The 23,760-nt window shown below is 50.8% G+C and overlaps 1 protein-coding gene across 1 annotated transcript in view; it reads left to right on the plus strand.

Moving 5' to 3' along the window:
• The window catches only part of EPHX2 (epoxide hydrolase 2), a 117,643-nt gene that overhangs the window by 48,410 nt on the left and 45,473 nt on the right, over positions 1 to 23,760 (plus strand). The window contains exons 10-11 of the mRNA XM_088463891.1: positions 1,195 to 1,269; positions 16,368 to 16,413. Coding sequence (XP_088320017.1) covers positions 1,195 to 1,269; positions 16,368 to 16,413 — 121 coding nt within the window. The remainder of the gene's footprint in view (positions 1 to 1,194; positions 1,270 to 16,367; positions 16,414 to 23,760) is intronic.

A 23,760-nucleotide genomic window follows, 5' to 3' on the forward strand; every position in this document is an offset into this window, starting at 1 on the left:
ATATGGGAGCACTACTACAGGGGCATTATATAGGGGCACTACTACAGGGGCATTATATGGGGGCACTACTACAGGGGCGTTATATGGGAGCACTACTACAGGGGCATTATATGGAGGCATTTCTACAGGGGCATTATATGGGGCCACTACTACAGGGGCACTATATGGGGGCACTACTACAGGGGCATTATATGTGGGGGCACTACTACAGGGACACTACTACAGGGGCATTATATGGGGGCACTACTATAGGGGCATTATATGGGGGCACTACTACAGGGGCGTTATATGGGGGCACTACTACAGGGGCATAACTATGGGGGCGCTACTACAGGGGCATTATATGGGGCCACTACTACAGGGGCACTATATGGGAGCACTACTACAGGGGCATTATATGTGGGGGCACTACTACAGTGGCGTTATATGGGGGCATTACTACAGGGGCATAACCATGGGGGCACTACTACAGGGGCATTATATGGGGGCACTACTACAGTGATGTTATATGGGGGCATTACTACAGGGGCATAACCATGGGGGCACTACTACAGGGGCATAACTATGGGAGCATTATATGGGGGCACTACTACAGGGGCATAACTATGGGGGCGCTACTACAGGGGCATTATATGGGGGCACTACTATATGATTTCCTTTTTTTCAAATCAAGGGGGTAACGTCGGCGTATCTAAATATATTTTTGGTTAAAAGGTAAAAAAGTTCCCTGCCCCCTGGTCTATAGTATCAATCTACATCCATATCTACAATATCACATTCCTAACTAGTATGTTCCGCCACAACATTCCCAAATGACAAAGTCGTGAGACCAACCGACCATATCACATGGGTGAGGAAATTGTAGAAGATCTGGGTGTTCAGCTCTCTGAGCGTCTCGATAACTTGTGGCACCATTGGGTGTGATAATCTGTCAGACAGATAGCTAATAATATTACGATCAATTGTCGGTTTGTTTTGGCGAGCACCATCGCTCGCCCACGCGATTGCACACAGATGGATGTTAGGCCAGCTGTCCTGCATCATTACACATATCACAGTGTGCCATCCTCTGTATCCGTATTATAACCTTAGACACCGGGTGACCCTGTTAGTTTGATTTGCTGGCTCTGGCCGTCCGTGTTTCCTGCTATGTACTATTGTGTATGACGTTCTCGCGCCATGTGTTTTTCCTAGGGAGTGGCTGAGGCGGAGCTGGAGAAGAATTTGGAGAGAACATTTAAAATCTTTTTCCGAGGTCCAGGTGAAAAGGTAACTTTACGTTATTATTATTAGTGAGGAGAGCGAGAGGCAGCGCAGCCATCGCAGTAACAGGACAGGACTACGATCCTCGGCAGTGTCACATTGATATAGCTGCTGTTGTCTAGGTTCAATCACAAACTAATTACTGGTATTTATACAGATGTGTCCTTATACTCTGTGGCTTCAGTCGCGGCAAATAGCCCCTCTCGGAGTGCCAGGTCCCAGGCGGCTCGTGCCACACTGGGCAGCTTCCTCGCTCAAAATGTCTAATAAATAATATCAACTGGGTTCAACAAAACTACTTTGCTAGATTACACTGATCAATTAGACGTGCGACATTTGTACATCTGCGCGCAGCTGAGCCTGAATTGGTGTAAAACGGGCTCTGATGCAGCGGACGCGCATTTTTCTCACGCCAACTTTCATTGTGCTGCATCTGCGACTTTGTACATGTGAAATATCAATTCCTGTGCAGCTAATGTCGCAGCCCAGCGTCTCTAGTACACTGTGAGCGGCTTCTGGCTGCATCTGCGACTTTATATGTTTGTAATACCAATTCCTGTGCAGCTAATGTCGCAGCCCAGCGTCTATAGTACACTGTGAGCGGCTTCTGGCTGCATCTGCGACTTTGTATGTGTGTAATACCAATTCCTGTGCAGCTAATGTTCCAGCCCAGCGTCTATAGTACACTGTGAGCGGCTTCTGGCTGTATCTGCGACTTTGTACGTGTGTAATACCAATTCCTGTGCAGCTAATGTCGCAGCCCAGCGTCTATAGTACACTGTGAGCGGCATCTGGCTGCATCTGCGACTTTGTACATGTGTAATACCAATTCCTGTGCAGCTAATGTCCCAACCAGCGTCTATAGTACACTGTGAGCGGCTTCTGGCTGTATCTGCGACTTTGTACATGTGTAATACCAATTCCTGTGCAGCTAATGTCGCAACCCAGCGTCTATAGTACACTGTGAGCGGCTTCTGGCTGCATCTGCGACTTTGTACATGTGTAATACCAATTCCTGTGCAGCTAATGTCGCAACCCAGCGTCTATAGTACACTGTGAGCGGCTTCTGGCTGCATCTGCGACTTTATATGTGTGTAATACCAATTCCTGTGCAGCTAATGTCACATCCCAGCGTCTGTAGTATACTGTGAGCGGCTTGTGGCTGCATCTGCGACTTTGTACATGTGTAATACCAATTACTGTGCATCTAATGTCGCAGCCCAGCGTCTATAGTACACTGTGAGCGGCTTCTGGCTGTATCTGCGACTTTGTACATGTGTAATACCAATTCCTGTGCAGCTACTGTCACAGCCCGGCGTCTATAGTACACTGTGAGCGGCTTCTGGCTGCATCTGCGACTTTGTACATGTGTAATACCAATTCCTGTGCAGCTAATGTCGCAGTCCGGCATCTCTAGTAGACTGTGAGCGGCTTCTGGCTACATCTGCGACTTTGTACATGTGTAATACCAATTCCTGTGCAGCTACTGTCACAGCCCGGCGTCTATAGTACACTGTGAGCGGCTTCTGGCTGTATCTGCGACTTTGTACGTGTGTAATACCAATTCCTGTGCAGCTAATGTCGCAACCCAGCGTCTATAGTACACTGTGAGCGGCTTCTGGCTGTATCTGCGACTTTGTACATGTGTAATACCAATTCCTGTGCAGCTACTGTCACAGCCCGGCGTCTATAGTACACTGTGAGCGGCTTCTGGCTACATCTGCGACTTTGTACATGTGTAATACCAATTACTGTGCATCTAATGTCGCAGCCCAGCGTCTATAGTACACTGTGAGCGGCTTCTGGCTGTATCTGCGACTTTGTACATGTGTAATACCAATTCCTGTGCAGCTAATGTCCCAACCAGCGTCTATAGTACACTGTGAGCGGCTTATGGCTGTATCTGCGACTTTGTACGTGTGTAATACCAATTCCTGTGCAGCTAATGTCACAGCCCAGCGTCTATAGTACACTGTGAGCGGCTTATGGCTGTATCTGCGACTTTGTATGTTTGTAATACCAATTCCTGTACAGCTAATGTCACAGCCCGGCGTCTATAGTACACTGTGAGCGGCTTCTGGCTGCATCTGCGACTTTGTACATGTGTAATACCAATTCCTGTGCAGCTAATGTCACAGCCCAGCGTCTATAGTACACTGTGAGCGGCTTCTGGCTGCATCTGCGACTTTATATGTGTGTAATACCAATTCCTGTACAGCTAATGTCACAGCCCAGCGTCTATAGTACACTGTGAGCGGCTTCTGACTGTATCTGCGACTTTGTACATGTGTAATACCAATTCCTGTACAGCTAATGTCACAGCCCAGCGTCTATAGTACACTGTGAGCGGCTTATGGCTGCATCTGCGACTTTGTACGTGTGTAATACCAATTCCTGTACAGCTAATGTCACAGCCCGGCGTCTATAGTACACTGTGAGCAGCTTCTGGCTGTATCTGCAACTTTGTACGTGTGTAATACCAATTCCTGTGCAGCTAATGTCACAGCCCAGCGTCTATAGTACACTGTGAGCGGCTTATGGCTGCATCTGCGACTTTGTACGTGTGTAATACCAATTCCTGTACAGCTAATGTCACAGCCCGGCGTCTATAGTACACTGTGAGCAGCTTCTGGCTGCATCTGCGACTTTGTACGTGTGTAATACCAATTCCTGTACAGCTAATGTCACAGCCCAGCGTCTATAGTACACTGTGAGCGGCTTATGGCTGCATCTGCGACTTTGTACGTGTGTAATACCAATTCCTGTACAGCTAATGTCACAGCCCGGCGTCTATAGTACACTGTGAGCGGCTTCTGGCTGCATCTGCGACTTTGTACATGTGTAATACCAATTCCTGTGCAGCTAATGTCCCAACCAGCGTCTATAGTACACTGTGAGCGGCTTCTGACTGTATCTGCGACTTTGTACGTGTGTAATACCAATTCCTGTGCAGCTAATGTCACAGCCCAGCGTCTATAGTACACTGTGAGCGGCTTCTGGCTGCATCTGCGACTTTGTACATGTGTAATACCAATTCCTGTGCAGCTAATGTCACAGCCCAGCGTCTATAGTACACTGTGAGCGGCTTCTGGCTGCATCTGCGACTTTATATGTGTGTAATACCAATTCCTGTACAGCTAATGTCGCAGCCCAGCGTCTATAGTACACTGTGATCGGCTTATGGCTGCATCTGCGACTTTGTACGTGTGTAATACCAATTCCTGTACAGCTAATGTCACAGCCCAGCGTCTATAGTACACTGTGAGCGGCTTATGGCTGCATCTGCGACTTTGTACGTGTGTAATACCAATTCCTGTACAGCTAATGTCACAGCCCGGCGTCTATAGTACACTGTGAGCAGCTTCTGGCTGTATCTGCGACTTTGTACGTGTGTAATACCAATTCCTGTGCAGCTAATGTCACAGCCCAGCGTCTATAGTACACTGTGAGCGGCTTATGGCTGCATCTGCGACTTTGTACATGTGTAATACCAATTCCTGTGCAGCTAATGTCACAGCCCAGCGTCTATAGTACACTGTGAGCGGCTTATGGCTGCATCTGCGACTTTGTACGTGTGTAATACCAATTCCTGTACAGCTAATGTCACAGCCCGGCGTCTATAGTACACTGTGAGCAGCTTCTGGCTGCATCTGCGACTTTGTACGTGTGTAATACCAATTCCTGTACAGCTAATGTCACAGCCCAGCGTCTATAGTACACTGTGAGCGGCTTATGGCTGCATCTGCGACTTTGTACGTGTGTAATACCAATTCCTGTACAGCTAATGTCACAGCCCGGCGTCTATAGTACACTGTGAGCAGCTTCTGGCTGTATCTGCGACTTTGTACATGTGTAATACCAATTCCTGTGCAGCTAATGTCCCAACCAGCGTCTATAGTACACTGTGAGCGGCTTCTGACTGTATCTGCGACTTTGTATATGTGTAATACCAATTCCTGTACAGCTAATGTGACAGCCCAGCGTCTATAGTACACTGTGAGCGGCTTATGGCTGCATCTGCGACTTTGTACATGTGTAATACCAATTCCTGTGCAGCTAATGTCGCAGCCCAGCGTCTATAGTACACTGTGAGCGGCTTCTGGCTGTATCTGCGACTTTGTATATGTGTAATACCAATTCCTGTGCAGCTAATGTCCCAACCAGCGTCTATAGTACACTGTGAGCGGCTTCTGACTGTATCTGCGACTTTGTATATGTGTAATACCAATTCCTGTGCAGCTAATGTCGCAGCCCAGCGTCTATAGTACACTGTGAGCGGCTTATGGCTGCATCTGCGACTTTGTACGTGTGTAATACCAATTCCTGTACAGCTAATGTCACAGCCCAGCGTCTATAGTACACTGTGAGCGGCTTATGGCTCTATCTGCGACTTTGTACGTGTGTAATACCAATTCCTGTGCAGCTAATGTCACAGCCCGGCGTCTATAGTACACTGTGAGCAGCTTCTGGCTGTATCTGCGACTTTGTACGTGTGTAATACCAATTCCTGTGCAGCTAATGTCACAGCCCGGCGTCTATAGTACACTGTGAGCGGCTTATGGCTGCCTCTGTGATGCATATAAGACGCCAAGTTGAAAGGAGACTTCAGCCGTGGCCAAAAGTTTTGAGAATGACACAAGTATTGGTTGGCACAAAGTTTGTTGCTTCAGTGATATTAGACCTTTTTGTCAGATGTTACTATGGTATACTGAAGTAACATTACAGCATTTCATAAGCATCAAAGGCTCTTGTTGACTATTACATTAAGTTTATACAAAGAGTCAATATCTGACCCTTCTTTTTCCAGACCTCTGTAATTCGCCCTGGCATGCTGTCACTCACCTTCTGGGCCACATACTGACTGATGGCCGCCCATTCTTACCTAATCAATGCTCGGAGCTTGTCAGAATTTGGGGGGTTTTGTTTGCCCACTCGCCCTTTTTGTTATAACAATTTCCCGGCAGAAGATTGTGCCTTGGTTTTCATCTCGAAGTGCTGAAATAAGATGAGGGATACTGTACATCGAGCCGGCAGTGTGAAAATCCAGACCTTGCCCAGGCAGCCTAATTTCTACACTGTAACGGTACATGACCCGCCACTTATCGGAAAATAGCCGAGATACAAGATCCGGCCTCATCAATTGTTTACACGCGGAACTGGATACGTCTGAAATTATACCCCCCGTCTCCTCATAATGGTCCCAGAAACGCTGCCGCAACACTCTTACTGTAGTCTGTAACAATGAAATATTCAGCTCGCTGGCATATTGTCTGTGTGTGTATTTATAACATTATAAAGGGACATCCCGGCATTTGCCTGAGCAGTAAATATAAGCACCTTAGTAGGAGAAACTGATACAGGTGCCAGCTGGAGGCTGCGGCTCAAACTCCTCTCACCTCTTCCTCACCTCGCACTCCCGGCTAACGTGCGCTGCTGGGCTCCGGTAGCCGAGGTCTTCCTGACACCGATAAGCCAGAACAGGAGCTAAATAGATTAGTACAAACCAGAGCAGAACGAAATACTTTCCCTTTGCCAACTTAAATAATTGAGGGTTTCTAAATCTGTAGGAGATAAAGGTTTCAGGATTAACCTAAGTAGAGGGAATATATGCACTATTTATACGCAGGGGATGATTTCACTTTATAGCCACAAGTAATTGCATTTATCATGAAGGATGATATTCATGCTGCATGCTTGGCCAATGTAAAATGCTGCCTCATTCTTAAGGTGCCCACACACATACCGATCTGCCCACGATCAGCCGATGTGTACGATTTGTGTACGGTTTCCCTTGAAACTCTCCCCGGCAGCTCTACACACGATCTGCAAACGATTTGGTGTCCAATCTTCAAACGATGTCTCCTGCAGTCAGACTTTTTACACTGCATGGCCTCCTAGATGGTCAGATCTGCCCTACTGCACGGCAGATCTGAAGATGCGATGTGCGACCAGCGGGGACGCGCATCGCATCGTGATCGTGAGTGGGGACTGACGATTTCCTCACGATTTGGCCATATTTTGCACAATCTGTCGTTCCAATGTGTCGGAATCGGCCAGATCGTGTAAAATTTCTACTTCAGGGTCCATAGGGGGTCCACAGGGTTGACCTTGGGGTATAGGTTGGGAACCAAATCCGGGCACCACGCAGTTAAAGCTTTTAGCTCCCAGGATGCACTTGGGTCCACTCTCCCTATAACCCCGCCCCCCAGCCAGAGGCACCTCAGTTTAAGTTGGTGCCCGGCCGGAGTCGGGTCACCGTTACTGCAGGGGGGCTGCTTAGCAGCCTCTAAGCTTAAAAGAGTTTTGTTTTATTATTTTTTTACTACTCTTCAGAGCGGCAGCATCAGACTGTCCAATGGACGTCTGAGCTGCCGCTCCTACACCCCGCCGGCGCTGCGACGCCAGTACAGATCTGGGGATCGCAGCGGGACCCCAGAGTCTGTACTAGCCGGGCTCTGGAGGAATCCCTGGGCTGCTGCCGGATCGACGGGGACAGGTAAGTCGCGTGGTCACCGCTTGCGGTGACCCGCGTGTACATGCAGCCTTATGCCTCCGGTCTCTGGGGACAGACCGGAGGCGCTAGCGGTGGCGGCGGGCTCCCCCTCCATGGAGGCATACCCCGCGTGTCCACAGCCCACCAGGGATTATAGCGGCAGCGGGAGCCGGCATCCCGGGGGGTTAATTGCTAGCCAGGGGAGGAAGCCTTCCCTGTCTAGCGGCTCCTCCCCTCAGCTCAGCGCGCCTTTCAATAATACAGTCTGGCGTCGCTGAGCTGCTTCCTCCGCGGGCCACGCTTCTTCTGAGGTCTCCAGCGGCCATTTTCTCTCTGTGGTGCTGCAGAACTCTTAGGATGTCAGTGAGCCCAGTCCCCCTGCGTACCTGGCCATTTTGGGTGAGTGTACACAGCGCTATAGCCTTCCCAGACACTGAATCTGGGCAGTTGAATGTAGCGACATTGTGCAGTATATTATATGTCATGCTTATGTATGTATATATATTTTTCTGCATTGTATGTGACTTATGCTAGTGCTGACTGTCTGCTTTTTCTCTCACCTGTCAGTGTATATCTATCCCTTTTCTTTATCTGCCCTAATACAGGTGTACCTGGGGTGGTTCTGAGACCTCACATATATATATTTGTTAATATCTGTGAGGTTTGTCACATACTGTTGCGTGCTGCACGTTGCCATATTTTAGATGGAACTGTGAGTTGCGTACGCTGATAATGGGTTCCTGCAGCTAATCTTAGCGTCAGTCAGGACCGGTATGGCGCTGCTTAATATTTCCGTCAAGATAGTCAGATATATCTGACCAGGAGATTGCACACGATACTGCACCCATTATTGCTATCCTGCAAGTCATAGCCTGCAGGAATTAGTGCGGAGGATTTTAACTCAGAAAGGTTTACGTATGCGGCACCATCTGGTGCCGGGCCCCTTGCACGACCCCCTTAAAGGGCGTTGTTTCTCAGGATCCTCTCCTTTGAGGATCGCCGGGCGGGCCCCATTGTCGTCACTCGCTTGGAGTTACTTCACCATACTGCCCTTTTGAACTCGGGGTATCTCGCAATTTCTTGCAATTTACCCCTGTGTCACAGACTATCGCTCCCTGCCGGGGTTTTTCACAGTACATGAATTACCTCCGATACCACATCGGTCTGTCATTCCCCTTGCAGGGATTACCACAACGGCCACCCTGGTGGATGTCGTTTTATACGAAATACTAATTGGCGTGATATACGCCCTGTGGTTACTGACCAGTGGCTCTGCCGTGAACTGGATAGTATATTCGGCTCTTTCCCTCTCACATGGGGGGGAGCCGATCTCAAGTATTATTATCCCTGCTTTGGGGCTGGTAGCCAGGCTCATTCTGGATATAGAGAATGTCGATCCTGCACCTGTATCATACATCTCCCGTTTTCTGCCCAGCGGGTGGATCTCATAGCGGGAGTCTGGCTGTCCCCAGATACGAGGAGTCACAAAGGCCTCCTGTTTCCCATTCCCTGAGGGTCCTCACAAGTAATGGAAATCCCCTTCTGGGATGGATTTGTATGTTAATCATCGGGTTACAGGCATTAATACGCCTCCCATCCCGGCCTGGACGGATTTTACGGATCCGTAGGTGGTAACTTTGCCTGAAATCAATGTACTCGTTTTCAGGGCCTGTTGCCCGTCCTACCATGGCCATCGCATGGTGATGCTTTTGTGACGTTTTTCCCCTCCAACACGTCTGAGGTTCAAATATCTTTTTGCCGCTCACAAAATATGCAGTGGTCATATGTGGGATTACCTCATGGGATGCCGGTCTTCTAACTTTCAGGGTTTCGGCGGCATCTGTATCCGCCGCAGTACCCTATGGCTGCGTTATGGGAAAGCAGAGGTGCACACTCCTTCCAGGGGGAAGTTCTTGTTTGGTCCCGACCTTGACAAGATCGTTGCATCATTGGCAGTATCACTAATGGGGAGATACCGTCTTTAGCTACTCCCACTACATTCGGACTAACTCTGTTAAGTCTTTTTGTCCTCAGGGTCAGCCTAAAGGCCTGTTTTTTCCTAGGCTGTCGGCCTCCACGGGGGCCACCATATCCAGTACCGAGCAGTCCTGGACTTCCGGACGACCCTGTTTCTACACCTGAGGATATACCCTCAGCCTGACGGGACAGGTCTACATCTGGGGAATTTCCAGAGTGAGGTACTGATTCTCAACGGCCTCTCATTGCTCATGCAGCCTCCTCACAGGCATTGGTACACGGGCCCTTCTTCAGAACTGATCAGGGCCTTACAATCCCAGAAAGCTATACAGTCTTTGTGGTAAGCAGAGCTATTTCGGCCAACCTCACTATCTCAGTGAGGGACTGGTTGTTCTACTTTCTTTTTGGGGCGGTGACCGACTGGTCCTCCTTTGCCTATACTCTGTCTCAAATCCCTGAATCAGATTCCAACGGTGCCTTGACTCAGGTGGAATCGTCCATGCTCCATCATCCGATGTTTGGAACCTGGGGATTTTATGGTATATCCGAGTATTCAGGATACGTACCTACGGGTACATACAGAGCCCTCTCATCAGCATGGGTTCAGGTTTGCTGTGCCACAGCAACACTTGTAAGTTTCGGGCTCTGCCTTTTGGGGCTGTCCTCAACTCCACCGGGGTTTACCAGCTTTATGGATTTTCTGACAGTTCACCTGTTCAGTGTATCCGAATGCTCCTTTCTCTGGACGGTCTCCTACTTTTAGCAGGATCACCAAGGTACTTTACCGCCAGGTCAGGATAACCGGGGCTTCTTCTCGTCACAGAAAAGTCCTCCCTGCATCCCTCACAGGGTTTTCTTCATCTGGGAGCACTGCTGGATTCTCAGAATCTGAGAATTTTTCTGGCGTAAGACAAGATCTCCACTCTTCAACTTCGAGGGTGCGGATATCTACGCAGTCGACATATGTCATTACTCTTTGTGATGCGCGGTCTACCAGAATGTCTACCTTTTGGTAGGGTGGAATGTGCTCAGTTCCATTCCAGGCCTTGCCATAATTGACTCCCCTCCAGATGGATCGAGTTTTTTCCATCGGATCACTGTTCGAACGATGATACTTTCTACGGAGGCGAGTTGGTCTCTGTCCGGGTGGCTATGGCCATCTCGTCCAGGGTGTTCTTTGCTAAAGACAGTGTCTGGTCCGCATTCATTTCGGGGCAGTTGGACGTCTGTCGCTTCTGCCCTGCCACTTACCTTGTTGATACTTTAAGCTGTCTTGGACTTTCACTCTGGCCTAACCCATTTGTCACGGTTAACCTGAATAGGTTCAGTCCGACAGTGTCACAACAGTGGCTTCCATCTAGGCAACACTGGTAGTTGGGTGGCAATGTTAGGAATGTCACCCATTCTGACATAGTCCAAGGGTCTTCTCCTGGCCAACTCTGCGGTGTTTATTCCCGGAGCTCTCCATTGGGAAGCGGGCTTCCTCAGCCGTCACGGCGTGCATCCCGGGGACTAGTCTCTTCTCCAAGAGAGGTTTCAACTCCTGGTGAGCAGAGGGGGCCTCCCTGAGGGGATTGATCCCCATGGCCTTCTGACTCGATCACACATTACCGGTGTTACAGTCCAGCTCTAGGAGTACTGAAGCTACCTTCAGTGACTCTTTGTCAGTGAAGTGGTCCTTCCACTTTGTGTACCTGTGTCCTCCGGTCTCCCTTCTTCCTCGAGGTCTTCGGAAGTTTAATTCGAGACGGAGGGGCTTTCCTTCTGGGGGCTCCAGGTCGTCCCAGACATCACTGGTACTAAGATTTTCGGAGTCTCCTCCTCGATGCTCCGTTCCTACTGCTTCACTATCTGGACCTGTTGTCTCAGGGTCCTTGTTTTTCCCTGGATCTGGATCGCTTGTCTTTAACTGCGCCCCTACTGTGGTCCTCGGGCTTCCCTGGCTCTGTCTTCATTGAGATGTTTAGAGCAGATAGGCCAGACTTTGCTGGGATCTGCCACGGACTGTGGCATACATAATTCTTATGGTATCGTACCTGTCGATACGATCCTCCGGTGTCCAGGATTTCCAGATATTCTGGCATTCCTTCCAGCTGGCTTGGGTTTCACCCTTGGCCTGGCCTTCCTGACAGTGCGGATCTCTACACTGTCGGTATGGTTAAGATATGGAATTGCTCCGCTCTGGTATCCAGTTCATCCTTTGGAGTGTTTTCTGGATTATGTCTCCACTTATCCTCCCTAGGGACTCCTGGGGAGTTAGTAGTGGTTCTTTGTTCCCTCCGGGGACAGTCCATGGAACCGCTGGTTGTGATAGCCATTACATGGTCTATTGTTTAAGCTCTCTCTCTCTCTCTCTCTCTCTCAGGGTGTTTAAATCAACCAGGAGAGTGTCTGAATGGGGAGCGTTCTCATGTGGCTCCCTCTTCTGGAGGGCATCATGTCAGGGTGTGAGTTGCTCTCGCCCTGTGTTTCTTCTTAAAGTGGTTTTTAGGTTCCATATTATTCTGGAACTTATGGTATGGCCATTCAGTTCCCAGTCCTCTCGGCTGTTGTGGCCTCATGGACTGTGGTCCGGCCTCTTTGGCTTTATGTGATCCGTTCAAGTTCCTTATGGTAAGCGGACTCCTTATTGGTGGTCTGCGGTTTCTGGTTTTAACAGGAAACGATGGCCGGCCTATAATGAAATGTTGACTGGATGGCCTCGTATGTCTTCCTCAGGGGCCTACCCATGGGTGGGCATTTCTGTCGTTGAGGCTTGTTTTTTTCTCGGGCCGTGTAACCCTCGTGGGCGGCTCGTCGTGGCGCCTCGGCTGTTTTGCCTTACTAGGTGTCCACGTGGTCTTCTGTCCATACCTTTTTAAGGTTCTAGGCATTGGTTTCCTTTGCCTCTCAGGATGCTTCCTTTTTGGCGACGGATTCTCCTCTCAGCACAGGAGCGTCCCCACCCTTGGTTGAACTGCTTTGGGACATCCCCAAGGTCAACCCTGTGGACCCCCTATGGACCCTGAAGTAGAAAACAAGAGATATGGTAAGAACTTACCTTTGTTATCTCTGTTTCTACGAAGTCCATAGGGTCCACAGGGCGCCCGCCCTGACGCACCTGGCTTCATATGGGCTGTGTTACTGGTCACCGGCTTCCCGTCTCCTTTTCTGTGAGTATGGTTCTAGAGTGTTCCAGTTTTCTCTCTCTTTTTCTCTCCTCCTCCGGCCTTTGGCTACTTACAATCTGAGGTGCCTCTGGCTGGGGGGCGGGGTTATAGGGAGAGTGGACCCAAGTGCATCCTGGGAGCTAAAAGCTTTAACTGCGTGGTGCCCGGATTTGGTTCCCAACCTATACCCCAAGGTCAACCCTGTGGACCCTATGGACTTCGTAGAAACAGAGATAACAAAGGTAAGTTCTTACCATATCTCTTGTTATCGCTATGTGTGTGGGCAGCTTAAGGGAGGAATGTAACCGACGTAGGAATTGCGTTGCAGCAATTATCTGACGATATTGATCTTTACATCACCAGCTGTAATACCCGGGTGAGAAACCAAGCTTCCGGCGATGTATGGTGGGTTTACGACCCACTCATTTGCTGGCGCTGTGATCCTCATGGCAGGTATATAAGGGAAAGTGGGCAATAGCGCTCGCAAGCGGGTCGATGGTGGGGTACTGCACACGCACAAGCCCCGGAGCGAGAGAGAAATTGTCTAGCTTCGGGACTCAAAAAAAAAAAAGCAAAATCCCTATTTTTGGCTAAAAATGTGGGGATTTCTTTCAGAACCCTTTGAACACCTCCCCTAATGATAAGTTACTGGGAAAAAAATCGTAAGTTGCGTACTTTGGCGAAAGACGACCGCGCAAATTTTGGGCAAAAAAACGTTGAAAAAAGATAGAAAGCTATTTTTTTTCCCAGGAAATTACTATTCCACGTAAATTCCGGGTACGTTAAAATAGATGCAAGTATATTTTCGTATCGTAAACATGCAATTTTAAAAACTGTTAAAAAAAACACCTGCTGCGACTGCATGCGATGTTTAAAACACTTGACGCATCCATACCGCCCATTGAAAAATCAGATCCAGTACGTTTTTTTCGCTCAAAATTTGCGCCGAAGTTTTTCGTCAAAGTACGCAACTTAACGATTTTTTTCGGGCTAATTTATCATTAAGGTTAGTGTCTAAAGGGTTCTGAAAGGGATTTTGCATTTTTTTTTCTCCTGGTCTGGGATAGAGAAAACTTTTCTCCAGTTTTTTTTCGCTTGTTGCCGTTTTCGACAGTTTTTTGGCAAAAAATTAGCAGTTTTTTTTTTGCAAAACCTTTAATTTAATTGAATACGGCCTATTGTCCGTTTCCTTCAAAATGCAGATTTTATTATGGAAACCCACAGGTAGAGTCCTGCATTTTGCTCAATTGATAGTGAAGCAAGAACAACGGGAGGCAATCGGGAAGCCGACTGCCTAAATACCGGCAGCCGGCTTCCCGACTGTCTTATCCCGGCATTTCACTAGATGTAGACACCCGCATTTCCCTGACGTCGGGAGACCGGCGCCTGGCATCACGATCGTAGTGATGCCGGGCGCCGCGAGCGGACAGCCACAGGGGGGGGAGGTTTAGGTTTAGGGCTCCCGGGGGGGACTTAGGGTTAGGCAGCCCCCTGGGAGGGTTAGGCTAGGGGGAGGGAGGGTTACGGTTAGGCACCCCCGGGGGGGACTTAGGGTTAGGCACCCCCCCCGGGGGACTTAGGTTTAGGCAGCGGGGAAGGGGGTGGTTATGGTTAGGCACTTAGAGGGGGGATTAGGGTTAGGCACTTGGGGGGGAAGTTAGGGTTAGGCATCCCTAAGGAGGGTTAGGGTTAGGGGGGTTAGGTTAGGTTAGTGGATACTTACCTATCTATGATCGGGATTTCCAGGGCTGTCGGGCTTCCGCTGCGTCGCACTCTGCTCCTGTCGGGCTGCCGCTGACGGGAATCGAACCGCCGGCTATGCGTTGCATTTTAGCTCAATTAAAAAAACCTCTACTTTTGCCCATTTTGGGTAGATTTCTTGCCCATATCAGAAGGAATAGCCAGACTAATGCAAAGTACAGTCCTAAAGATTGTAAGCTTGCGAGCAGGGCCTTCCTCCCTATATATCGGTCTGTTATTACCCAGTTTTGTTCTGTTAATGTTTACAATTGTAAAGCGCAACGGAATATTCTGCGCTATATAAGAAACTGTTAATAAATAAAAAAGTGTTTAGCGTGTGGCCCATATTTAGCATTTTCTGCCCCCTTTTTGTCCACCCATCCCAACAGAGTGCAACGGCCGTAAACTTTTTGTGCGCTTCCCTGCTATTCGCCGTATTCAGTTCCAAAACACGCGAAAACGCGACCCGGCAAATGTGAACCAGGCGGAAAGTGCTGTCAGAATTGGGGTAATCAGCCTGACACCCCCCAAAAGATGCACTAACATTGGGGATCAATGGAGATGCCCCCGAATAGCCTTAATAAAGCAATTTGGGTTACTTAAGTTGTGCCAGTAGTTACTAATTAGCGTCTTTACACAAGTGGAGAAGAATAGCATTAAGCAGAGAAAATAAGTAGTCCTGGCAAATTTGGGGTACTTGAAAATGGGTGCAAGCGTGGTTTAAAGTTGCTAAACTGCAGTTTTAAACAAACACCTGCAATAAAAAAAACACCTCACCCATACTTGCAGACCCCCCCAAAAGTCTATTTCGCTACTTTTTATGTTTTTTACCCCCACTTTGTACTTTTTCGCCCTCATTTCCAAAATACTTTTTTTTTGTTTTTTTTGCACAGTTATCCTTTGGGGGGCTGGCCCAAAGGTTCTGAGGGGTCTCCGCACCCCAAAATAAGGGTTTTGCACTTTCTTTTTCTCCACCTAGTCAGTGGCGAATCTTTTTCGCCTATTACATTGCATATTTGCGCACGCGAAAACTATTTGGAATTGAGTGCAGAGATAAGTTTCCGACTGGCGAAAAGTCGCAATCGGCGATACTTTTTTGCGGATCTCGGCTTTTCGCGTCTAATTGAATACGGGCCTTAGAATCAGCCCGAAAGAGTTAACAGACTCCCTATCCAAACAGTGCAACGAGATCTATCAATACGCCGAGGACTGTGGCAGGGGTCTAATTCACAGATGACGGATGGCGCTGCCGCAGAGGTGACTTTGCATAATGCAGAATTTATCACGCTGGCTCGTTATAGACAGAACTTGTATAATCATTTGTCATGCATGGCATCAGACCGTACTGTATTCTCCATCATTCAGGAGTTCTGCGCACAGCGCTTCATCATTGCCGCCTGTTTCCCGAGCTCCCCACGTGCGCGGCCTTTCGGCAGCCCTGCACCTGTCACCTGCGCACACATTGGGCCAGATTGATGGCTGCACGCTATCACAGCCACAATTAGGTTGTTTGGCGCTGCGTGACTGCGTCTTTATGCTAATGCCGCGGTCAATGGACTTCGTACAGAGATGCCCACCGACTGCAATAAGACGCACCAATCGGTAGCGGATCGGTCGCACCTTCGGAGATTGCGCCCGGCTCTGTAGGTTCTCGTCTCCGTATCTTGACAATGGAACTATTTTTGTTTTGCGCCATTCACTGCCGCGTTGTCTTCATCTAATTTTGTTTCTGTGTTTTATCGTAGGACAAGCTTCCACCTTTCGTAGGAACGAGCAGCGTGTGCGAGAGAGGTAATTATCCCCATCGCCTCCTGAATTACAGCGTTGGGATCAACATCTAAACTTTAAAACACACTCAACTAAAAAGAACAGAACAATGTAATTTACTCACAGCGATTCGTCTCATGCCTGATCGTGACAGGAAAAATGTAGCTCGTTCTCGCTTGGACATTTAAGTCGGTTTATAGCCAGCATTACTCTGTCCCATATAACATATGGTGGTCTCGCCCATGATCCCACGCTGATATCTGACCAGAGAGCTGGCTGTCTGTGCTGGATGTCTCTGTGCATTCATGGTGCCGGCTTCCTGATCCCGCTGGTGTTGTGGGTGATGGGGGCACTAGTTGCTGTACATGGTAGACAGGACTAGTTCAGTAGGGGTTGTCTATTAGTGGCGTTGACATGTGAGCGAGCTGTCCTCTAAGGCAGCTAATGGGTTGTCAGTGAGCAGACCATGAAAATAGTGGCTTACAGTATTACACTCAGGCCTTCATTCAGAGGCGGCCGTACGGTCTACGACCGCACGGCCGCCTCGATGTTTGTCAAGTGCGCATGCGCACGAGGGCGCCGGCTCCTTCGTGCGCATGCGTGAGACCCGCTACGACCGACAGCGCCGGTCGTAGCGGGTCTCTTTCCAAAGGGGGCGAGCTGTCGATGTTGATTGACAGCTCGCCCCGTTTGGAAGGCGGGCCGGGAGGGTGGCAGCCCAAACGGAGGCGTTCCCATGGGAACGCCTACCGTTTTGGGGGAGGCCCCACTGACATCACTAGTGATGTCAGTGGAGAGCTTCCGGCTCTGACAGAGCCAGAAGCTCTCCGGGGCTTACGACAAGTGAGACCCTACCCTAGGGTCTCGTCGTAAGACCCGATGGTCGCGATGGTCTCTGACCATCGCGACCATCACCTTAGCGGTCGTTAGAGCTGTGGGTGTAAACCCACAGCCTAACGTCCGAAACAGAGGCGGGCGGTCAGGATGCAAGCGGCCGCCCAGTTTCTGAGCGACCGCTTGCATCCTCCGACCGCCTCTGAATGAGGCCCTCAGTGAGCAAAGGTAATAATCCTCCCCCTCCTACACTATTTTATTAATACTGTTTGATTGTAGTCCTGGCAAGACTGAACAAACAGGGTAGAGAAAGAACGGCGGCAGAATTGAGTAGCATACATTTCTGTTAGTAGAGCATTTTATAGATTATAGTGGGCAAGTTACAATGTGGGACAGACATCTGCAGATATATGGCAGCATGCAGTGAGCAGCGGAATCATTTTATGCTTAATGAGGTTGACCTATCCTTCATCCTGCACCACAAACCTTGTGACCACAGCGAGCGTCCCGCCAGAGACTTTTTCTCAAAATATCTGTCTTATTCGCATCACTGAAGCGACAAAAGTACAGTACACGGGCACCCTGACTACTGGCGATGGCGTTTCATGTAGCGTCTGTGTGCGACTCCGTCGCTAATCTGGGTAAAAAGGCAAAAGACAGAGGTCTGAGACGAGTGACCGCGCCATGCCTTGCGCTTTGTTTCTACTTCAGGGTCCATAGGGGGTCCACAGGGTTGACCTTGGGGTATAGCTGGATCTGGATCCATGGGCACCACGCAGTTAAAGCTTTAGCTGCTCCCAGGATGCACTTGGGTCCGTCCTCCTCTATACCCCGCCCCCGGCCACAGCACCTCAGTTTGAGTTGGTGCCCGGCCGGAGTCGGGTCACCTGCGCAGGGGGGCTGCAGGAGCAGCCCCCAAAAGCTTTCTATTTAAAAAAAAAAAAAGAGCCTGTTAGATTTTTATTTTAAAACAGAGGCTCTAGTGTGGCAGCGACGGGCTGTCTATGCAGACGCCCACGCTGCCGCTTTCCTTCCCCGCTGGCGCCGCGACGCCAGTACTGCACTGGGGATCGCGGCGGGAGGCCAGAGTCCGTACTAGCCGGACTCTGGGTCCCTCCCTGGACTGCTGCCGGAGTCGCCGGGGACAAGGTAAGCCGCGAGTCGCCGATTAGCGGCGGCTCGCGGGTTTTGCCTGCAGATGCAGTCCTTTGCCCCCGGTCCTAGGGGACAGACCGGGGGCCGCTAGCGGTGGCGGCGGGCTCCCCCTCTGAGGAGGAATAACCCGTGGGACCACTAGACCACCAGGGATATATGGCAAGCGGGATGCCGGCAAGCCCTGGGGTTAATATGCTAGCCAGGGGAGGAAGCCTTCCCTGTCTGCGGCTCCTCCCCTCAGCTCAGCGCGCCTTTCAGCACGGAGTCTGGCGTCGCTGAGCTGCAGCTACTCGGCCACTCCTCCTCTGAGGTCTCCAGCGGCCATTTTCTCACAGTGGCAGCGCAGATCTTCAGGGAGCACGCGGACCGGTCCCCCTGTGTACCTCTCCCCTGATTAAGGACAGCGTACACAGCACTATAGCCCTCCCAGACACTGAATCTGGGCAGGTTGATTGTAGTGGAAAGGTGCAGTGAGTATATCTTCCTGCATGGTATGTGACTTTTGCTAGTGCTGCCTGTCTGTGCTTATTTTCTACTTACTGTCAGCTTATACCTATCCCTTTACTTCTCCTACAAGCCCTACAGGTGTGTGGGGGAGGGGCGTTTCTACTGACCTCACTTATATAGATCACGTATTTGTGAGGTCCGTCACATACAGTTGTGTGCTACTCAGTGCCATATTGTGGGCTGTTGTTCAGCACACCGGTGAGTGCGTTTTACTTCTACCCTGGTGCCAGATATATAATATATTCTGTCATGTCAGACGAGGAGGTTGAGCGCTCAGTGGCTCCGGTGTTGGCCTCCTGCGGACGCTGTTCTGCAGGAGTAGATAGGGAGGATTTGTCACAGGATGGCCTGTGTAGTCGATGCCAGGTGGCTCCTGGCCCATCCAGACCTTCTCTGGCGCAGGAACCACCGTGGGCGATGTTTTCTCAAGTGCTGGTGTCTATTGCGGACCGTCTGTCGGTCCCGACTGCTCTCCCTACTAGGTCGTTGTCCCAGCCGACCATCCCCCATTCCCCGGGTGTCCCGCAGTTATTGCGGAGTCCGCCTGGGTCTCAGTCGGTGGGTCCCTATGCGGGGTTGCCTATGTATATACAGGCTTCCCCTGTGCCGCAGCAGCCTGTGGTTCCTTTTCAGGCCCCTATGGTGACTCCTCCACCCTGGGTGGATGTGCTCTCCAACTCCGTGCAAAATTTGGCGGCCGCTTCCTCAGCTTTTCAGTCAATGTTGCAGACTGACATGCCTTCTAGGATTTCAAAACGCCCACTCATGACACGGGCTGCTCAGGTATCGGACTCAGAGGGTTCCTCAGATGATGGGGAGGTCCCTGATGACACTGACTCGGACGCCTCGGTCCAGGAAATGGATACCAAGTCGTCCATTAATGTGCGAGCACTAGTTAGGGCGGTGCGAGCTATTCTTCTTATAGAGGATGAGGCACCGGTTCCTAAGTCGAAGTTTCCTAGTTTCAAAAAAACTAAGGTGGCTTCTGCGGTGTTTCCCCTGTCGGATCAGTTGACGGATCATATGGCGGTAGCTTGGCAGGCGCCCAGTAAGAGATTCCTTCCTCAGAAGCGGTTGGCTTCTAATTACCCCTTCCCTGAGGCACATTGTAAAAAATGGGAAACTCCACCGGCGGTGGATTCCCATGTCACCCGTTTAACTCGGGGCGCCACCTTACCATTACCGTCGATATCCTCGCTGAAGGATCCCACGGACAGGAAAGTTGAGACTTGCTTAAAGTCTATTTACTCCCTCTCCGGGGCGGTGGCCCGACCGTCCATGGCCATCTCCTGGGTGGCCAAGGCCATTGAGGGGTGGGCCAATGCATTGGAAGATACCTTCCCGGACGACGCTCCGGATGTCCAGCGGGCGTTGTTGGGACAAATGAGGGACGCTGCTTCTTACATTGGAGAAGCTTCTTTAGATGCTAGTCTGCTGACCTCGCGGGTATCGGCTGCAGCGGTGTCTGTGCCGATCCTTATGGTTGCGGTCCTGGAGAGCGGACTCTGATTCAAAGAAAGGTCTGGAGGCCTTACCTTTCAATGGGGAATTACTATTTGGTCCGGACTTGGACAAAATAGTGGACACCCTGGCTAAATCCAAGTCGGCCTTCCTCCCTTCGGCGGCACTGCCTGCTAAGGTTCGGAGTTCGGCTTTTCGTTCCTTTCGGGTTCAGGGTAAGGCGAAAGGTCAGTCCTTCCCGAGACAGTCTGCGAGTAAGACGGCCTCTAAACCCAAGAAGCAAGCCTGGAGTGCTCGGCGCCCTTCTTCCAAGCAGGAAGATAAACCTGCGGCCTGATGGGACGGGCCTCCCTCTGGGGGACCTCAGAGTGGGAGGCCGACTTCTTCTATTTGCCCAGTGCTGGCACAATACCACCACGGATGCCTGGGTTCGAGAAGTGGTCTCCCAGGGGTACGCCCTGTCTTTTCGGCACAGACCACCCCACCAGTTTTTCTGCACAAGTCCTTCTCAGGACAAGACCAAGGCGTTACAGGTTCAGGAGGCTATAGAGTCCTTGCTGAAAGCAGGGGTCATTGTTCCCGTTCCTCTATCACAACGAGGGACGGGGTATTATTCGTCTCTGTTTCTGGTGCAGAAACCCAATGGTTCTCATCGCCCTATCCTCAACTTGAAGTCTCTGAACAAATTCCTCAGAGTTCCCAAGTTCAGGATGGAAACGTTACGTTCCATCATTCTGGCGATGGAACCGGGGGATTACATGGTGTCCCTGGACATCCAGGACGCCTACCTCCATGTTCCGATAGCATCTTCACATCAGCGGTATCTGAGGTTCGCTATCCTACAACACCACTATCAGTTCCGGGCGCTACCCTTTGGTCTCTCCACGGCACCGAGGGTGTTCACAAAGATTATGGCGGTCATGGCCGCACATCTTCGGAACCAGAATGTACGGCTGCTGCCGTACCTGGACGACCTCCTGTTGCTGGCGAGCTCCCCGGAGGTACTGCTTCAACATCTCCACCTGACGATCGCTTGCCTGCAAGCACACGGGTGGTTGATAAATTGGAAAAAGTCCTCCCTGATTCCATCACAGCGGATGGTTCATTTGGGAGCCCTGCTGGATTCGCGTCAGCAAAGGATCTTCCTGACTCCGGAGAAGGTCGCCTCCCTACAGCTGCGGATACGCAGTTGCCTGAGCCGTTGCCGCCTGTCGGTCCATTCGGCTATGAGAGTTCTGGGGTCCATGGTGTCGACATTCGACATGGTGGAATTTGCCCAGTTCCATTCCCGGCCCCTGCAGGGGCTGATTCTATCAGAATGGAACGGGTTACCTCACCGGATCCGCTCTCAGGTGCTGGTGTTGTCTCCGGACGTTCGGCTATCTTTGGCTTGGTGGCTTCAGACAGCTCATCTGGTCGAGGGGCGCCCATTTTGGATCCCGGACTGGGTCCTGCTCACGACGGATGCCAGTCTCCGGGGTTGGGGGGCAGTGACCGGCTCTTTGTCGCTTCAGGGTCGTTGGTCAGCGGAAGAAGCACTTCTCCCCATCAACATCCTGGAACTGCGGGCAGTATACAGGGCCCTGCAGTCGTCCGGCCCCGCTCTTCACGGAAGGGCGGTACAGGTGCAGTCCGACAACGCCACCACGGTGGCGTATATCAATCACCAAGGCGGAACTCGCAGTCAGGCAGCGATGTCGGAGGTGTCTCGTATCCTGACTTGGGCGGAGGGTCACATTCCAGCGATCTCGGCGGTCTTCATCCCCGGAGTCCTCAATTGGGAGGCGGACTTCCTCAGCCGTCACGACGTGCATCCCGGGGAATGGTCGCTTCACCCAGAGGTGTTTCAGCTACTCGTGGACAGGTGGGGACTGCCGGAGCTGGACTTGATGGCCTCCCGTCACAATCACAAGTTGCCCGTTTACGGGTCAAGGACAAGAGACGCAGGTGCAAGTCTGGTGGACGCGCTGTCGGTGAAATGGACGTTTCACCTGGCGTATCTGTTTCCCTCGATATCCCTGCTTCCTCGGGTTCTGCGGAAATTCAAGCAGGACGGCGGCATGCTCGTGCTGGTAGCTCCGGCGTGGCCCAGACGTCCTTGGTACTCCGATCTCAGGAGCCTCTCCATCGACGCTCCGTACCTTCTTCCTCAGCGTCGGGACCTGTTGTCTCAGGGGCCCTGCCTTTACCTGGATCTGGGTCGGCTGTCTTTGACGGCGTGGCTCTTGAGACAGCCGTCTTGAGGTCTCGGGGCTTCTCCAGTTCGGTTATTGGTACCATGCTCAGGGCACGCAAGCCTGCTTCAGCACGGATTTATCACAGAGTGTGGCACACTTACTTTCAGTGGTGTGAGTCCAGACATTATGATCCTCAGGTGTTCCGAGTTTCTAGGATCTTGGAATTTCTTCAGTCAGGATTGGATCTCGGCTTACGCCTTGCATCTCTGAAGGTTCATGTGTCCGCCTTGTCCGTGTGGTTTCAACGGTGGATTGCAATACTACCAGACGTTCACACCTTTTTCCAAGGTGTTCTCAGGATCCAGCCTCCCTTTGTGCCTCCTGTGGCTCCTTGGGACTTGGCGGTGGTGCTACGGGTCCTGCAGGGTCCTCCGTTTGAGCCTCTTGAGGCGGTGGAGCTCAAGTGGCTGACATTTAAGACGGTTTTTCTCCTGGCAATTGCTTCGGCCAGGAGGGTGTCTGAATTGGGGGCGATTTCCTGTCGCCCTCCTTTCCTGATTTTTCACCAGGACAGAGCGGTGCTCCGCACTCGTCCTGAGTTTTTGCCCAAAGTGGTCTCGAAGTTCCATATTAATCAGGAACTTGTTGTGCCAGCTTTTCAGTCCCCTGATCTTTCAGCTGGTGAGACTTCCTTAGATGTGGTCCGGGCGCTTAGAATTTATGTAGACCGGACGGCTTCGGTTAGGAAGTCTGATTCCTTGTTTATCCTCTTTGGTTTTCACAAGAGGGGTTGGCCTGCCAACAAACAAACGTTAGCCTGTTGGCTTCGTTCCGTTATTTGTGAGGCTTATGCACAGGAGGGCTTACCTGTGCCAGCCTCTGTTAAGGCTCATTCCACTCGTTCTGTGGGTCCCTCTTGGGCTGCTAGACGTGGCGCTTCTGCTGTTCAGCTGTGTAAGGCGGCCACTTGGTCTTCAATTCAAACGTTTTTGAGGTTCTATGCGTTTGACACCTTTGCCTCTCAGGATGCATCCTTTGGGCGCCGGGTACTCCTTTCAGCACAGGAGCGTCCCCGCCCTTAGTTGTACTGCTTTGGGACATCCCCAAGGTCAACCCTGTGGACCCCCTATGGACCCTGAAGTAGAAAACAAGAGATATGGTAAGAACTTACCTTTGTTATCTCTGTTTCTACGAAGTCCATAGGGTCCACAGGGCGCCCGCCCTGACGCACCTGGCT

Source organism: Taudactylus pleione, unplaced genomic scaffold (assembly GCF_031769625.1).
Source record: "Taudactylus pleione unplaced genomic scaffold, aTauple2 ptg001494l, whole genome shotgun sequence".
Taxonomy (NCBI): domain Eukaryota; kingdom Metazoa; phylum Chordata; class Amphibia; order Anura; family Myobatrachidae; genus Taudactylus; species Taudactylus pleione.